At 37.4% G+C, this 19,638-nt stretch overlaps 1 protein-coding gene across 2 annotated transcripts in view; it reads right to left on the reverse strand.

Moving 5' to 3' along the window:
- The window catches only part of scn1a.S (sodium channel, voltage gated, type I alpha subunit S homeolog), a 106,278-nt gene that overhangs the window by 60,880 nt on the left and 25,760 nt on the right, over positions 1–19,638 (reverse strand). For both annotated transcript variants that reach the window (XM_041578053.1, XM_018238840.2), the window contains exon 2: positions 408–727. In XM_041578053.1, the coding sequence (XP_041433987.1) occupies positions 408–674 (267 nt within the window). In that variant the 5' untranslated portion in view covers positions 675–727. The remainder of the gene's footprint in view (positions 1–407; positions 728–19,638) is intronic.

Genomic DNA, 19,638 nt, shown 5'->3' on the forward strand with positions numbered 1-19,638 from the left:
ACTACAGACTCTGCATAATATACAGTTATGCTAAAGTACAAGTATGGAACCTGTTATCCAGAATATTCAGAACCTGGGTTTTTCCAGATAAATATATATATATATATATATATATATATATATATATATATATATATATATATATATACGGATTATTTGGATAAAATTGAGTCTATGGGAGAAACCTTTCAGTAATTTGGAGCTTTCTGGATAATAGGTTTCCGGATAACGAATACCATACCTATCTAACATTGCATCTAAAACCACATTCCGTATATTCCTGGGCATATTTCTAACGAGTATGTACAATAACCCAAATGGTTGTAAAATTGGAAAGAACTAAAAAAACCAGATCAGTTTGAAACAGGTCAGATGTTTATAGCCAAGCAACCAGAAATATGACTCACTTTCTGATTCATGTAATAAGGATCTAGGTCCTCCAGTGGCTCTGATACCATTCCCGGAGGTATGTCTCCATATATAAATGGCAGACTTTTGCCTGCTTCCAAGTCACTGCTTGGCTTGGGGCCATTTTCATCGTCATCATCTCTGTGTTCCTGTTTGGGCTTTTTAGCTTTTTCCTCTGTGATGCGCTTCTCGATAGCTTCAAGAGATTCCCTGGTAAAGTAGCGGATGCTGTCAGGTCCGGGTGGTACAAGTCGTGCCTGCGCCATCTTTTCATCCTGCACCTTTTAATTTACTGCTTTGCTACTTTCATAATGGAAATCTAAAAAAGAAAGAAAGAAGAACATAATGTCATTTAAAATAAAAGATAAAGGTTACACTGTTTTATTAATTGTAATTATTTGCCACGTCCACTATATTATACATGTGACTTGTAGGGTTACTGGTATAATGTTCCTCTTTTAAGAAAAGAAATGGCATTTTTCCCCCTTTTTTTGCATTATTACCCTGCCCTGGCCTATATCTTTCTGCTCAGGGTTTGCATTCATGTCCTCTCACTTAAGAATTGTCCTTCACTTTTCTCCATTGCTGACATAATGAATCAATAACTTGGAGGTCACCCTTCCACTTTTGGAGGTCTACATTTCACGTAACAATCTACATAACCATCTCCAAGACAAGAGACTCAGTGATGTTGATATACAAACATAGGTGCTAAATTACAAGTGCCTTTCCCAGCCAAAAACAATCAGCAATTGGTTTTGGCCCATGTCCTGCAAGTTAAATGAAGTAAGGAAAGAGCTGATTGGTTGTCATCGGTAACTGCACTGATGGGCTAGTAAATTAACATTCTATAATCTTAAACGTTCAAGTTGAATTGAACAGAAGAAAAATAATTCAGGGAATTCTGATAACCAATGCAAAGCATGATTCTATACACTGCATACTGTATGTGCCGTTTTCTTAGCTGGTGCATGAGCAGGTCTGCAAAACTTATATCAAATACATCAAAGGAAAAGTTGATTGCATTGCGCCTATTTTTCCTGTCTAGTTCTTTCCCCCACAAATATCTTGTTTATGTAATTACTGGGAAGATTATTACAATTATTGCCTGGGCTGAGTGGTGAGAGATTGGTAAGCTACTGTGCAGCACAAGTCACAGTATATATTATCTATGAAGCAGGGGTGAGCTGGCTGAGAAGGGACAGAATTACTTCCCTTTGATACATCTAACGCTTTACATTCTTTCTGTGATCAGACAAGAAGAAATAGATAAGTTATATCCTCTTTTTTAAAAGCATTTTCCATTTCTCATTATTCTATATTACAAAAATGAAAAAGTCAGTTACACAAGTACAGAAAGAACAGTGCATGTTTTTCATAGTGAGGCGAGATAAAGGAGAAATGGAGAATGGAGGGGGGAGGACAATAGTGCAATGACATGTTACATAATTTTAATTTTATCTGACGGTTTAGCTGCTCGTTGTATTATTTCAGATCTACAGGCCCTGAATATTGGTATGAAAAGGTGATATAGACACATGCCTGTTACAAGAATTATCTGGTGAGTTTAAACTACATTGGGGTTATACAGAAATATAAATGATATCTCTAAATCTTGGTTGATATCTTCTAAAAATATATATATTTGGCGAAGCAGCTTATATTCTTATCACAGAATAGTAATTGTAGCAATAGTAGCCTGTCATGTATTTTGAACTAAATATTCCAAAGACCCTGCCTGTAGGTGTTTTGAAGTGTGAGAGTGGAAGGAAAGAGGAGTGACCAGAATAATCCCAAAAGACACAGGGAAAACATACAAATTCTTAGCAAATGATGCCCTGATTGGAATCAAGCCCAGCAATATCAGGTAGCAGTGCTAACTATGCAGCGGCCATACTGCCTTTGGCCAAAGCTTTGATCAGAAGAGAGTTTAAATATGTAAAGATGTGGATAAATGGAAAGCTATAGCTGTGTATTAGCGATGCTAATACAGGAGGTATTTGCCATAACTGAGTTCCCTCATGCTCTCAGTTATGGCAAATACTTCCTGTATTGATTAGTATATATATGTTTTGGGTATACACTCTTTACTGCTCTAATTCCACAATAAATTTATACAACAATACTGTGGAACTGCCTGAAAATGTTGCTTCAAAATAGAATGTGTGCCCCAGATAGCAATTCTGCCTCTGTGGCACAGATTCACATCTAGCTAAGCCCTAAAGCAGCTGCCTTCATGCATATGTTAATAAACCCCACTGCTTAGTAACTCAACGCTTTACAGGGAGAATGAAATCATGGGCCGAAAAAAAAACACTTAACAATATAAAGATGTGCCGTGTTTTTTGGGCTTCATGCCCAATTATGAGGATGTACAACTTATTAATTTACATTTTATGGTCCAAATACAAATTAGAAACAATTCTGTACACAATTCACAGGTCAGATCTTTCCTTATTGTTCATGACCAGTCATTGGTGGAATGTATCCAGTGGTGCATGTATTGCTTTCACTATGTGATGGAACAGTGTGGCATAATTCCTAACATGGTTTTAAATTGATCTTCAACATGTTTCTCTTCTAAATTTTTGTAGAGTGTACAATATTACCCACAGGCTGCCCTAACAGCTTTGCATGCCCAAACGGATTCTACAGTGTGTACATTCCACCCATGGCGAGATTTACAGTGCATAGCATATACTGTAGCAGCCCAACTATTTCCCATACTGCTTGTTGAAGGGTTGGATTATAATTAAATTATTTCATGTCTATTTATGGCGTTAAAGGTAGTTATATGCATCATGTTTGAGGATTCTTGACATGTAACCTCCAACTATAGAATTCAGAGCACTTAGAGCAACCACTTCTATCCTGAGCTACAGCTATAGACTGTTCCTCTCATACCTGATTACACAAATATAACTTTTGACTTTGACTGGTTTCCTAATTGTTTTGGGGTCTGTTATGCCAATTTTGGTATGAATTACTTTTCCTGAACTTAGTAACTAAATGTGTTTTTTTTGTTGCATAGAGCAAATCAATCTGGAAATGTTATGCGAGCATACACTTTGATGAAGCCTAGTGCTGTTTTGTTAATGATTATACATTTTTCAAATCAAAGAAATTTGTGGTAAGAGAAATCAGCCTCTATTCCTCTAAGATACATTATCCGCATTAGTGTTTAGTATGCAACAGGGAGAGATTTCACAGAATACTGGAGAGTAGCATATATTGCCTACGGCAGTCCTTTTTTTAAAATCATTGTAGCATGTATTTATCAACAGCAAGTCACTTGGGCATGTATGCAAATAGATGTCTGCTGTCTATATAATAGAATAGAATAAAATAAAAAGGGTTTCTAGTAAGGCTAGTGGCAATGTGCATTGTTTTCTTGGGCGTTATAATGTTCTCCATGATTCTATAACTGTATTGTCTATCATGTGGCCCTCAAGCTGCTATCCCAACCAACATCCTTCTAATTGGATACTGAGACAACCTCAGGTAGAAAATTTATTTTACTGTATGAGGTTGTGACAGTAAAAGATGACTTGGTGTGAGCCCAACCCCACTTGCCCAAAGAAAAGTGCAAAAAAGTGCAATGGAGTTGCTAAAGTATATCCTTGTGGGAATCCCACAGGCAGTGTTTTACAGTATGTACTTCAATTTACTACTGGTTTACAAAATAACAGTACAAAGGGAAGCTACTATCTCTCAACATTCATAAATGCAAAATAAGCACATTCAATGTATAGACCCCATACAAAACCATGACTCCAGTCTGTCTCAAAGCCCACCCAATTCCTGATAAGCACTGTTCTTGCTCTGCCCTATGTTGTACATTGGGGTTGTGAGAAGATATATCACCGGGAGAAACTTCTTCTACAGCAGTACTTTTCTAATAAGTAACCCTGAATTTCAAGGATCTTTTAATAAGTTTAATCAAGGCCAGTCCTCGTACAGTAGAATTGCTCAATAACGTGACACAGTTTACCTTTTAGATAACACCAAAATCTCAGTCAAAGCCCTACATTTTACTTAGGGCCTACTTAAGTATATAATTCTGGACCTCAAATGACATGCTAATACAAACTAAATATAGCCTTTTAGGACTCCACCTAAGACAGAAGCAACTAATGGGGGGATGTATTAAAAGTCACAAAGAGCAAAATAATTTGCACAAATAAGAATAACATTTTTAATTTCGCAATGTAATACTCTTCCTTAAACTGTTATTGTATTGAAAATTTTAATTGCACATTGGAAATTTTAATCATTAACAAACACTGCCCTATAGGGAAGAAATACTGTTTACTAATTCATCTGTTTCTCAGCTTTTAGAGGACAAATATGCACCATAAATTATACAATATACATTTAAACTGATGAATAATTCCTTTTCTTATGTTGCTTCCAGATTTAATCGAACAAAAAACACAACTTTTTATCATTACTGCTTACTACTTACGGCAATACTTTGTATTGCTTATTCAACTTTTTTTGGATCACCAATATACTTTTTAAACATTTGTTAAAGGGTCTTGTTGAAATATAGCCATGATATTTAAAATAAAGAAAGCACTGAAGATAAGAAATTAGGTGTGATCCTCCATCTGTTTGAGTATATATACATATATAGTGTGGGCATGGCATACCATGAAGACCAGCCAAGAATCAAAAGTTTGCTGCAATTATTCTTACTTTTAAGTTGTTTTCAAAAACATTTTGTGAAGTGAAGATATGCAATTCAGAAGGAGTGTCTGGGGCTGGGATTGGGCGGAGGCTGGGAGTGGGCAGTGGGGATGGGAGCATGGGGATCGGAGTGTGCCGGGCCTCTCTGAAGATTTTTTTGGAATGGGGGCCAGCATACTCTAGTTGGGCTACTGATTTTCAGGATATCTTTTACACCAAAGTTATATTGTTTAGGTTAAAAAAATACTTCAACTGTAGCCAAAGGTTGGTAAATGCTATCCTTACAGCATCTAGGTATTAATAGCCAGTTACCGGAAAAGCATGCAAATACCCTTAGAATTTTACTTACTGCATAGAGTTCAATTTACTGTATATGGAGAAAGGAAAATGTGGTGGCATTAAAGAAAATACAATGCAGAGAATTGATAAGAATTGGTATAATCAGGACACCTTAACTATACAGGATTTTGTATAACCACCTGAAAAAATAAATAGGTTTAGATGGTATCAATACAAATATGGATATGGTGGCTGGGTGGCTTGAAGGACAACATTATTAAGGGGTGAAATAAAAATTGCCTTATACCAGTCCATTTTTTATATCACAGTAGACTCTGGAAATATTGTAGCTCTTTAAGTTGTTGTTTTTTTAAAAGCTTTCTTTTAGATTGTTAGAATACATAGAGAAAAGCTATTGGACACCACTATACACCTATAATTAGCGATGGGCGAATCTGGCACTTCACAAAATGCAAAAATTCCCCAAAATGCTATGGGTGTCAATTTTTTTTTTTGCACATTGGAGTCTATGGGCGAGCATTTTTGCGACACACACCTCTACCAAAAAATTTGCTCATCACTACTTATAATCAGCTGAGACATTCTGGAGAGAGTATGTAAATATGGTCAGTTTGTAGAAGGTTGAACCAATATACTAAGAGAATTATTAAGAAATTGGGATATGCCTAGCATTTCTTATATGCCTTTGTACAGCAACATTTTGTACTATTACTGAGTTGGAAAAAATATCCTGATAACCAAACAATAAGAAAAATATTAAGTTGTAAATTCTTTGAATGGACACATAAGGCATTGCGACTAGAAAGCTTTACTTGTTTGTGTTTAATAAGCTCACTTAGTTATAGTCTGACCATTTAAATCAGCACCCTTGGGTAAATGTTCTTGCATGATTTAACGGTAAAGATGCAATTTTCTATGTAGATAACTGTCAGCAATGCTGTAAGATGCAGAGAGAAATGTTTAATGCAAAACCAGCTCTGGCAGCATGCTTGAATAAACCAACAAATTCCTCCAGCCATTCCGGCCAATACATTTTAAAGAACATAAATGCTGCAGAGTAGTGCTTGGCCTCACAATACTACTAATGTCCAATACAGATCATATGTAATGAAAATTACTTGCAAAAATACAAATTGCTCCTATACTAATAATGCTAATACTGTAATATCTAAATATCCACTTATCAATTATATATAAATGCATTTATGAAACCAAACAAAATGGGGCAAATTCGCTAAAAGGTGAATTTTTGACTGTGTAGGCCTGGCCACATTTCGCCGTTAATTTGCTACCACTATGCTAATTCACTAAAATGCAAAGTTGCGTCTCAGCAGCTGAACGTTGGCAGCGTTTTGCTAACGTAAAGTAGTCAGCGTGAGCATTTCATAGTGAACTTTCGCTTGTTCATTTCTGCCTATCGAAACTTCCTTAGTACACTCACACTTAGGTCAATTTGAGTAGGGCATGTTCCTATTGGCCGTATATATGACTTTATTAGAGTCGTTGGTGCAAATGCTTGGGGGCGGATTTACTAAAGACAAAGTGACTAACATTAGCGAAAAATTCGAAAGCATGACGTCACGTTACTTCAACGATTTAATAACCAGCGCAGGTGTAACTTCACTAGCGAAGGAGATAGACTCTAGCGGTAATTCGCTCCCTTATGCCTGGTGAAGTTGCACTCTGGTGAAGGGACGTAACTACGCAAATTTACTAAGATGCGTATTTAACTGAATGTTACCTCTTGCGCCAGACTTGCATTCGCCACCTCAGATCAGGCGAAGTGCAATAGAGTAGATAGGACTTCCTCAAAATATAGCATTTTTCAGGCTGCAAAATATCTTACATTTTTTCTGGGGTACCCGGCTTCCCCCCTACATTTATTAACATATGGCACATAAACTATACACTGGGCTCATGTGTAGGGCAATATAACAACTCTATTTTATTTTATTAAGGTTTCCTTGGCTTGTGTAGTGTAATGTATTGGCTGAAACATATACGTCTATTGAACTTTAACTTCCTGCCGTATGAAAATTAAGCAAAGCTAGCGCAACTTCGCTTCGGTTGCCTTAGTAAGGCCAGCGTGCCCTGGACGCAACTTCTGATTTTAGTGAATTGGTATTGTCCTGGCGAATCTACGCCTGGCGAAGTGTTGCGATGTGAGAGAAGCAGATCCTAGCACAAATTCGGAGCTTAGTGAATCTGCCCCTTGAAGTGACCACTTATTATTAAAAATGTTCAAGGAAGCAAAATAAAGGCAAAAGAGATCCTCTATTGTCCTAGACATGAGCCCACCCAAAAATAATGTGGCATGCCCCTCAAATGGTTAAAAAAAATATTATTGTATAACAAACATTTGTAACAGTTCCCACTTTAAAATATGAGAAAACGCCAGCATTTTTTATATTTTTATAATTTTTTGGCAGACAGGATATGATGTCAGTGACATAAGATTGAGGAGGATGCAGTTTCAAATGATCAGTTTGCCAGGTCTAAGCTGGTGAAGGAAACTCTGGGGAAAGGGTAATGTTATTGAAATTCGCACTTTAGTGAATTTGTGGAGTAACGATCAGTAGCTGTAATGAAAATTTGCCTGGCAAAAGGGTGCAAAACTTTGTTAGCAATGTACTCTTTCGCTAATTGTCCTCTATGCCTGTTAGTAAATAGGTGATCTCCCTGCGGATTGGATTTCTGGTGAATTTCCCTTTAGTAAATCTGCCCCAATAACTTTTTAAGGAGGGGAATCATAAAATTTGCAACCCATTGATTGCCCTCTTTTCCTGTGTTGCTCCAGTTGACCAATCAGAGGTAACTGCTGATCTATTGCTATGGGTTACAGCTCCTGAGTATAGTGTTGTATTTGTGAAATTCCTCCTAAGCCTTTTATCCTTTTAGTGTAGCAGACTGTAAATTCTACATCACTGCTGCAAGCAGTGGAACTTATTTTTCCCAGCAACCAAATTCTGACCCCTTGTTTTCATAACCTCAGACCTAGATTTGTGGGAAAGCCACAAAACTGCAGGCCTAGGATGGCAAAACTTTAAAGTGCCTGCAGGCCACTTCTGCACTAGGGGATTGGGAATAAAATTCAATGAGCAGTCAAAACCCGGACAGTTCGGTTTCGTAAGGGCTGTCCAGGTCATAGCTGCTTGTCCGGATTTCCAAATTAGGAAATCCAAACAGGACTGCACTGCATGATCATGCACTGCATGATGTAGCAATCAGCCAATCCCCAAAAGCCGTTCATATCCACACCCCCTGACATTAGCAGAACACCCACAAAATGCCATGTTTAGTGTGAGCTTGAAAGGGATGATGCTAGTGGCAGGTTTGGGTGGTGGTGCAGCAAGCTCGGTGGATTGTCCTACAAGTGAACAGAATCAAACATTTGATCAGATCAGTTTGTTCATCTACAAGATGGCAAGTAGCATTGATTCATATTTCAACTAAGCAGATTTGATTGTAAGTTAGACGAAGTACAGCTTCTCCCACGTCCACATGCACTGAAGGCCCATTTAAGAGACATCAGCAGATATGATTTATGATGAGTTTGGAAGGACCAATTGAGTGTCATAGAAGGGTCTGTCAACACTGAGCACACCACTACAGCATGATCAAAATCGGCCAAACTGTCCTACAGAATCTAGACATGTATGGCACTATAAATGAGCCATGTTCTAAAAGAAATTGGTTGTTAAGCAGTTCTGATTTCTCACTGAGCCATGTCATACAGTATTTGGCATTGGGATGCTATTATCAGAAGAGGAAAGTCTGTCTGAAAACAATGATACAGTAGTGTAACATGTAACCTATAACCAGGAGCAGAACTATATTATGAGCAGTCGCTGCTTGACAGGATGATATTTAGTGATGAAAAACTTCCTCTAGCAGGTGAGAAACATAACAAAATAGCATAAATGAAATATGTAAAGGGAAACAGCAGTGTAACAAAGATGTAAGCTAGAAATGCTACATTTTGGAAGTCAATTGCAAAAAATTTTCACAAACTGCTATGTTTTCCATAAACATTAATAAGTTGCTGCAGGACTCTGTGCTCCAAATCAAAGCCCAGAGATCTACATTTGCCCCATGAATAGAGTGCTGTTTGAGCAGTGCTGTAAATATGAGGGTGGGTGGGCATAGAAGGTGTGTAGATATTCCCCTCCCGCCAGCTCCCCTAACTTGCCCATGTATTAGATATGAAAGTCTATGGCAGGCTGTAAAAAAAGAACTGCTTTGTGCTCACTTCAGCTGTGTTCTGCATCCAGCACTGGAATTTAAATTATCCTCTAGTGCAGCCATATTCATTTTTAGGTTTAAAAAATGGTTGATTTTATTAATATGCTAAATTTTGTTTCATTGTAATATACAGTAAGAGTTCTTACTGTACTGTTAGATCACTGCTTTTCTTAGTTTTTTTTCTCCTCTTCCCAGAAATGAATGCTTCTACAAGCTTAACTAATTCTTAAATTGATCTTGCTCTGTTGGCATAGCGCATATGCTAATTATAGCAGTAGGATTTCCACTTAATCCATGCTTCCATGAAATAATATATAAGGGAGACTTACAAATAAATAATATTTTACTGGCAGTACATAATTATTAAAATATTTGAGAGTTAAACAGCACTTTGTAGCGATAAAAGGAAGATGTGGATGAAATAAAATACCCAGTACCATATTTTATATGACAATAAGTTTAGTACAGTGGAATACAAGGGGTGGTTGGTGAGTTATTTTTTTCTGCTTTGGAAACACTGTTTGGGTAATGAGGGTGTCTGGTTTCTGCTGTATTTGATATATGATGACGATAATCCAACTATAGTAATAGTAGGAGTTGACACATAACATCATAAGACATGGATAACAATTTGTAAGTTAGAATCCAACTAACCAAAAACTTCATTACAAATGCAAGAGAATTCACCACATTATGGCGCATATGTATTATGCTGTGTTAAACGAAATCTGCCGAAAAACAGTATAAAAAGCAGATTTGCCGCAGTTATTTTGCATTGCTTCTGGTGGAAGTCACACGTAAAAATTTTGCTTTGTTTTTTTTACGCCAGCGAAGTCCGGTGATGTGTGGTGTATTATCCCTCTGTTTTTGACACAGCATAATAAATATTCCCCTTAGAATGCCAATTACCTGCACTATGTCAGCCATCTTGCTGTTATCTTACATGGTGTGGTTATTATGTCATTTTAGTTCCATTATATTATGCTGGAATCAATCATGAGGATAAAGGACAGACTTGTTCAGTACTATAAAACTGTGCTTAAAGCTTCCAACTCCAGTTGCAGAAACAAAGAACATGGAGCCAGATTTACACAGATCAGCCGGGATTCTCATTTTGTCTGAATTAAAACATTTTTAAAAATGTATAGGCCCAAAGAGTCACAATTTTGGTCCCCTTAGAGAATGGTCTGTATTTAATATAATTTAGTATAATTTAAAAGAACGTGAGCCCCCTGGAAACAAATAAACAACTTAAAATTGCGTGTGGGAGGCTACAAGACAAATGAAACAAAGAACTAAGAAACACAGGGTTGTACCATAACACAGGAGCACTTAATATTGATTTCAGCCCTATAGTAGCAAGCAACCCACAAAGTCAGAGCACTTTTTTATTGCAGAGGTCTTTTCACCCAACACACATGCTAAAGCTTAACCACCCACTCAATAAAATATAGAAATGAAACCTTGCAAAAAGCCATTAATGCATCAGAAAATGGTTTTTCCATCTCAAGATGTTGCTGACAGATCTATTGTAAAATGGTTCCTTTGATTTTTCTGTAACGTATCTGTAAAATTATCATCTTTTAGCAAAATCCTGAATAGAAATAAGAATAATTATTTTACTTGCAGCTTATTTTCTTTGTTTTGTTTAGAGTCTACGTTTAAGGATACTCAAGATGTCTGGAAATGTTCTCTTGCTTTAATTTACATCAGTTTACTAACCTTGATGATCGGGTGGTCAGACTTGGATGCAGTCCTAAAAACTATTTCCATATTTAAGACTTAGTGGTGCAGTAACAGGGTCAATGCAAATCAAAATAAGCCCACATTACTTCTTCTCCAGTACCATATTTCTTATATGATATAAAAAAGAGGTGGGATGAGATTATTTCCTAAAGTTGGCCTCATACATTTTTGAATTCCAACTCAAAATGACTCTTTGTGCATGTCCCCCCCCCAAAACAACAGACCAGCTTAACTGAAACAACTACAGTGCAACTGAATCAAAGTTGATTGCCCAAATAAAAAAACTGGAGTACAACGCAACGCATATGCAAAAAAAAAAAAAAATGGAATAGTTGGGCCTGCCATTCTATCTTGGTCCCAATATTGTCAGTCCTTTATGTAAAGTGCAGAGTGTAAAAGCATCATTTGGCAAACTCATTAATGCAAGAAACTAAATCATAATTAGAACATACCACGTCACACTATTTGATGGTGTAACACACTATTTAATACCTCACATTGCCTCACTGCTATTATCAAACCACAGCAATGCTCTTACCACAAGTCCAATGTAAATGAGAACTGATGCACCCTTTTAGTGCTCCTGCACCTGCAGCACAGGGGCAAAAGAAAATGACTCCTAAATGCTCTATTATATTCATGCCTACTCTATCACCAAATGTCTCAAAAACATACACTTCCATGAGACGGGCAGTGACTTCTCTCTCACCACTGGACAGGACAGAGCTTAGACCTGATGAGCAGTCCATAAGGTGCCTCTCTACCAAATATAATGGCTGAAATACCCCTGGACCACCAGTACTGACCACCCTATGTTTTTGGCAAGAAAACATAATAACAGAATGGCTAAACTTTTAGGCTGTCTTTTCTTCCAGCTCAGTAACTCTGCCATCTTCTTTCAGAACACAGGATTAATGTCCAGTACCTAGAGGAAAGCATGTAACCAGCTAAAGTGGCTTCAGACTGGCTAATTAGTAATAAGGCACAAGGACCCAGCTACGCAGTTATTTTATTGATGCTTTTTATTTAAGTGTGATTTTGGCTTGGTGACCACCCCAAGCCTTCAATAAAATATAACATACATAATAGGCTTCTCCTTGGTTTTCTCAGGTTGTCTTTGCTGTGATTATAAAATCACATCCCATAATGGCTTAGGAGCATTGTTCTTCATCTAAAGGCATGTCTATTTTCCAAGCTTCTCATGCACACATGTAAGATCATGCCTTCATTACACGGTTGAACTAGTCTCTCGGGAACAAGAGTTGTCACTTGCCATTTGTATTGATAAAGATGCAAACAATAATGTGGCAGGATTTTACAAAACACAGAAATGACTGACACATAAGTGTCTGAGATGCTATAGCAACTGCAATCTTTTTTATTGCCACAGTAGAATAGTTTGGTAGATTTGGTATAATATTTATGTATGGTCTAATGGTCTAAGGCAAATACCATGGCACCTATAATCAATACTCAAGGTAACAAACTGCAACAAGCAGCAGATAAAAAAATCTTTTTCATTTTAAAATTATATACACTGCCCTGGATTTAGAACATATATAAAAAAGAAAAATATAAAGCAAGGTAAGCATTATCATTTTGGGTTGGCAAGTATTCCATGAAGCTGCACAGTGATGGGTCAGATAAGGGTCGCAGGTAAGCAAATAGAATCACTGGGGGGTTGCCTAACAACGTGGCATTCCTTAGATTTCCTTCCCCCTAATAGTCATTAAAGGGTTTGTAAATCTTCCTCAAGGAAGTGGGTGGCGCAAATATTTTCCTATTATTTTAGGGAAGCCATAATATTTTAATTTCAGTTTAAGTTCGAAATTTTATTATTTTGCTTTCCAAATATAAGACAGCCACTAAATCAACTGCTTAATAAAATGCAGGATATAGTTTGATTTTAGATACAATCAATAAGGGAAATTAAACAGACACTGGAGTGACACCCTAATTGAAATGCTAGTCATGAGTTTAGTTAAGAAGGGACACAATACTGTATGGGCTCACTTTTACAACATTACATAGTAATATCACTGGACAGGCTATGAACAGAACCCGCTCAGGAATACTAATGCATTGTGTAAACAGTGTGTGTCATGCTAATGGACATATGCAATCCAACTTAAATAGTGAAAAACCAGAGGAAATTTGGAATGATTAATCAAGAAAAACCAGGGCAAATAAAATGCTAATCATGTATTTGTCTTTAGTCAGGGATGCTCTGCCCCTCAAAATTTAGATATACAACTTGTGCATCACTGACACTACAAGCAGGAGACAAGAAAATAATGATAGCAAAAGAAGTAGCGACAATGGTAACTAAAATAATTGAAGAACAATTAAAGAATATAAAACAGGTAAAACATTGAGAATAGATTGGAAACAATTTGAAAGTCCAATGAATAAGAGTTGTGTTGATGTTTGACTACTATTGTAAATAAAAAAATATATGTTTTTTGTTATTTCGTGCACAAAACAGGGCAAAGTCTGAAATTGGAAACAGTCACATTCAACTACCTGGTTTGTATGAGCACAATCAAAACAAATCAGCAGTCCACTGGGAAGCCCTTTGTATATGTAACATCCGCCGTGTGCCAGACGCTCCCGCCAAAACACTTAGGTGTAATGACCTCATAATGGTGCGTCTATTCTCCTATTGGCTGTTGATGTGCCTGTCCTTCCTCAACCTGCTCCTGATTGGTTCCTGCTCCCTTAAATACCTTCCTCTTCCTCCTCTCTTTGCCCAAGCTGGCTTCAGTTTCTACTGTTCCGCTAAAGCCCTGGTTGTCTGTGTTCCTGTTTGACCCTCTGCCTGTTTTCCTGGACCTTCGAACCTTCGCTGCCTGAAACCGACCTCTGCCTGAAACTTGACTACGTTTTGTTTGATCCTTTGGTACCTCGCTTCTCTGACTTCTGGAACTGGCCTTGCCTGAACTTGACTACCTTCTTGCCTGATCCCTTGTACTACGCCTTGGTAACACTCTTGGCTCCTTTGCTGTCTCTGCCGCAGAAAGCCCGGGGCCCCAAAAGGGCGTCGGTGAAGACCGGAGCCGTAGAGGAGTTCACATTGCCACCAGTCCCCCGAGGACCAGCCATCTTCCTACAGGATCCCAGGTAACAGAACATTACAGTATAAATGAGCTGCTTCTAATCTGAAAGCACAAAAAAATAGGCAGCAATTGGGGATTAAGCAGGGGTTTATTTACACAGAAAACTTTTTGGAGACTGCTGATTTGCTTTCATTATATTTGCTTAAGCCAGAAAGTAGAATGTGACATGAATTTCAGTTTTCTTATTTTGCCCTGCTTAGTGCAAAAATTAACAAAACAAAAAAACATACATATTTGTTTATTAAAATAATGGCCAAAAAGTATGTTCTTGGTAAGTCCTGGAGCACCTAGGCTTCTCCTGAAATCAAAGCTCTGGCTGCTACTATATAAAAGAACATTTTTTTTGCCTTCATATAAATCTTCGTGGGACCTGTATTCCACCAACCATAGGTATTTATTCTTATATTCTTGACTGCAGTAAAACTTTCTCCATGTCCTGCAGAATGCATGAACCCAACTCTCATCCCATGAGAATGTCGCCTAATCTTTTTACATTTTACTTTTGTTTCATGGTTTCTTAAGGTCATCACCGCTGACATTTAACTGCAGTTTTCTATCTCGGAAGTGTTCTATTTTCCCATCTGAAGTTTTATTATAGTGTAATATTGACAAGCAAAATTGTCCAGCAACCTAAATATGCTTAATCAAAAAGTCCATTGTACTAACAGGTATAGTGTTGGTACAGATGATGCTTACTGGAGAATTATGATCTATCTGTAAATACTGTAGATTTTGTTTGGTTGCCTACTTTGGAAAGCCAATAGAATACCAAATACTCAGCTTTAAGAAAGGTCAGTGTTTTAAAGGTCCCATTTAAGCCCATTTCTACAGCTTTTTGCTTTTCCAGAGATTAGATTGAATACATTTCTTTACTGAGCAATCAATTCTCTTTTTATTCACACTGTATATAACCTTTCATACCTTAAATTTTATTTATGCATATGCAAAAGGATAGAAAGGCGGCACTCCGGTTAAAAAGATTGCAACAGGTCACAAACCAACATCACCTGACGCTCATAACCTATGATTAAGGGAGTTGCTCCCGAAAGGTGTCAGGTGATGTTGGTTTGTGACCTCTTGCAATTAACCACCTTCTTTTTAACCGGAGTGCGCCTTTCTATCCTTTTGCATATCTGACTACAGTGGGAACGCTGGTGGCTGAGCCCCCGGTACATCAAAATGGAGCTGCACTAAATTGAACATACAGAGGGTGAGCCTGGAGCGGCCAAAACCTTTCTCTACTTTTAAATGTATGCATGCCTATAACATTCATTATTTACCATTCTCCCAAGTGTTCTTTAGACTGCCTTTTCCCATGCATTCATTTATTTCCCCAATGTACATGCCTATCTTCTTTATATCCATTGTCCAAAATATTATGGGTGGCCAATGTCCAACGTGCCAATACCTTGTCAGTACATGGTCTGTCTTGCTAAATTATACACAGCAGAACATTTCCAAGAGTTATTAGAAATACCCTAACAACAGACAAATTGCTCTATTGCTTCAAAACCTTACCATTTATTAAGATTTTGCCATTGAAACTCTGCCTGTTTTACTTATCATCAATGATATTTAAGCCATTTCTGCACTTACTGTGCACCTTCAGGTAGCTTCTGCCTATAGCACCCTTTAACTTTATCGTATAACAAATATAAATAAAAAAATGTTTAAAAAAGCATTAAATAATTTGGGTTTTAGCAGAAGCACAATACAGCATTTCAGTAGCAAAGCATCTAAAGTGTCAAAGTAGAATTTAAAATGTTAGAGGGAAAAAGGCATCTGTTTACAGCAGTGATCTGCTCATCACTCTTCTAATTCAGCGTCTGGCATGCTGCGTACTGATGACTAAAGCATTTGTTCTCTTAATGATAATTCAAAAGAGGACAGATGGCCCAATGCTTGATAAAGACACCAAAGCAGAACATATATAAAGACCAGGTTAATGAAGTGTCACGTTGGTGTTGCAGGTTACATATCAGTGTTGCATCTATTGTAGTTTGCTGGGTTAATTACGTGATTCATAACCCTATAAATTGTAATTAGTTATATTTTTGAATTTTGACACTCTACATTATGAAGTGAGTCCACAGACAGAATTAGTCATTTGCATTTTACTGCAGCAGTGGACATTTGCTGCTACCCAAAATTACTCGTCATTAAAGGAGACACATAGTGTTACAGTGTTGTTCCACAAAAATGCTTCCATGAGGGAAGCTGTAGTTCAGCAAACATACAAAACAGACTGGAATAAAACAATACAAAAAAATATATATCAAAGATTTATGTCAAAAATAGGGGCAAGTCCCTCTGGCTCAGCTTGGGATTCACAGGAATCAGCTGTATGGATTCCCTACCAGGAATATGAATTAAAACAATGCCTATGTCTCCTGGGGCAGGTGGCCTTCTTTAAGCAAAAAAGAAAAAAATCCTGCTTTGTTTACACTTCATACTCTCTTTTTGGCATTAATCACCAACAGCACTGGATCCACCATTCATACAACTGATTACAGTGTAATATTGACAAGTAAACATTGCATGGTAATCCTATAATGCCAGATAACCATGTGATGACTGATGTGGTACTAGTTAGTATGATTTATAGAGAGAGAAGTGTCTGGCAAACTAACTGTTAGGTTCCCTTGAATATTATACTGCAACAAGTAGGAGTTTCTGGGTAAGAGGAATCATAGCTGACTGACTGATTCATGGACTCTGGACATATGCATCTACTTTTGCCTTTGTTATTTAGAATGTTTGTATTTTACATATGATATGAAACATTTTTAATTACAAATTTTTTAACATGTTTGCTTTAAGGTGTCATACGATAAATTTCCCTCTAGAAATCAAAGGGACCTCATATTCTGTAAAAGCATCACTTTACCTGACGGACACTATTCAGGTCTCTAAGGATCTGAGGATTATAATAATACACACAACAAAGGCCCGGGCCTAGGGCAGCAGAATTTTAGGGGGGCAGCATGTCACCCAACCACATCCATATTGGTTCGGAAGCACTGGGGATCCACAGGAGATACAATAGTTTTTAAAATTTCCTGTGCTCATCTTCAGTACTCCGGACCCGATGCTGAAAATTTGCGCATGTACAAGAAGAAATGCGGGGGGGAATGGGGATGTGAACAGCAGCAAGCCTAGGGGCGCCTGCTATGTACGTTGCCCAAACCTGTTGGCAACACATGTGCAAGGTTCTATTTTGAAATAATATTTAAAGAAATATTATTTGAAAAGATTGCATAGCTTATGTACGTCCACAAGTGCAGTCGTCCAATTTTCCCTCTTGTGACCGCAATGACTGGGGGGAAAACACTGCTTTGCTGGAAAAATCATGATAAATGTGCTTGAAATTTCTCCTTGCTTATTGCACTTGTGAATGTAAATGTAAAAATGGACCCTTATATGTTCTGTAATTGAGGATTCATTTTATTTTTAGCTTTGTTATCCTTAGGATATCACCTTACCGCCTGCCATAGGACAGACAGCGCTCCATTACAGCCTGTGCTCTTTAGGACCCCATAACTTGAGTGTATGAAAAATGTGCAAGTTAGGGGACAGATAGGGGGGACAAGCCTACATGCCTCCCTTCATCCACCCTCAGGAATACAGTGCTGTTAAATGTGCTAAAGGCACAAAGGTATTGTTGCAAGCGAACACTGGAGCTACTACCACCCCTATGTGGAAATTCTAAACTTCCCTGATACAATAGCCCTGTGTCCAAAGAACTACACACTGCCAACTCAAGTTTAGTGGCAAATGTCAAAAGTGATACCATCCACTCTATAAAAACTGTAGTCAAATGTGTTCTAGATTAATGAATTAATGCTCTTGTGGTTGCCTTAATTTGTCACCCTGCATCATGGGTAAAAACATGGCTATTTGCATTCAAAATTGTCCACTCCACTTGTGGTCATAATTGAGCCCTAATGTATCAAATGAGATTTAGCCCTCAAAGAATATTTTTCCATAAACTTTGTTTCAAAAATATCAATTTCCTTAGGAAGGTTGTATTATTAGTAACCTCTGACACTTTTTTGCCTTATATGAAACAATAACATTAATAATAAATGTTGCATAATAAAGTGTTTCCTACTGATAACAAAATGTTCCTGTGCTGGCTACTTCTTAGGCTGAAACAAATTTGGCAGCTCAGTGAATGATAACACATTCTAATTTCTTTTTAATGTTTCCACAGATAAAAGAATAAAATTGCACATTTGTTCAATGAAATATTTTACATAGCTAAGTGCATGGTGTCTTTGAAATGCTGGCATCTACAGAGTTCTGAGGCAATTGACATTAAATTAAATTCACATCCCCTTTAAAACTAAGGGAGTCAACCATTATTTGCTATTTTAGGGAACTGAGTAAAAGAATAAATGGTACTTCTAAACAGTGTATATTTTCCCTTAAACATCAGTTCATAGACAACCGATAAGCAAAATAACTTAAAGGGATACTGTTATGGGAAAAAAAAAAATTTTCAAAATGAATCAATTAATAGTGCTGCTCCAGCAGAATTCTGCACTGAAATCCATTTCTCAAAAGAGCAAACAGATTTTTTTATATTCAATTCTGAAATCTGACATGGGGCTAGACATATTGTCAATTTCCCAGCGGGCCCAAGTGATATCACCCCTCCCTTCCCCCCCCCAGCAGCCAAACAAAAGAACAATGGGAAGGTAACCAGATAGCAGCTCCCTAACACAAGATAACAGCTGCCTGGTAGATCTAAGAACAACACTCAATAGTAAAAACCCAAATCACATGACCAGGGGCAGCTGGGAAATTGACAAAATGTCTAGCCCCATGTCAGATTTCAAAATTGAATATAAAAAAATCTGTTTGCTCTTTTGAGAAATGGATTTCAGTGCAGAATTCTGCTGGAGTAGCACTATTAACTGATGTGTTTTGAAAAAAACATGTTTTCCAATGACAGGAACCCTTTAAAAAAAAAACTCCATGCAGGCCAGTTTACTGATTTTTGCTACTTAGATGCAGGCTGAAAATTAGGTGATGGTACAGTGGATAATATTAGCAAGTGCTTTATCTATTCATGAACTAGGTTAGATTTCCTTGAGAGGGAAGCTGTGGACCAAAAATGCCCTACTGATTGATC

The sequence above is a fragment of the Xenopus laevis genome, chromosome 9_10S (assembly GCF_017654675.1).
Source record: "Xenopus laevis strain J_2021 chromosome 9_10S, Xenopus_laevis_v10.1, whole genome shotgun sequence".
NCBI classification, from domain to species: domain Eukaryota; kingdom Metazoa; phylum Chordata; class Amphibia; order Anura; family Pipidae; genus Xenopus; species Xenopus laevis.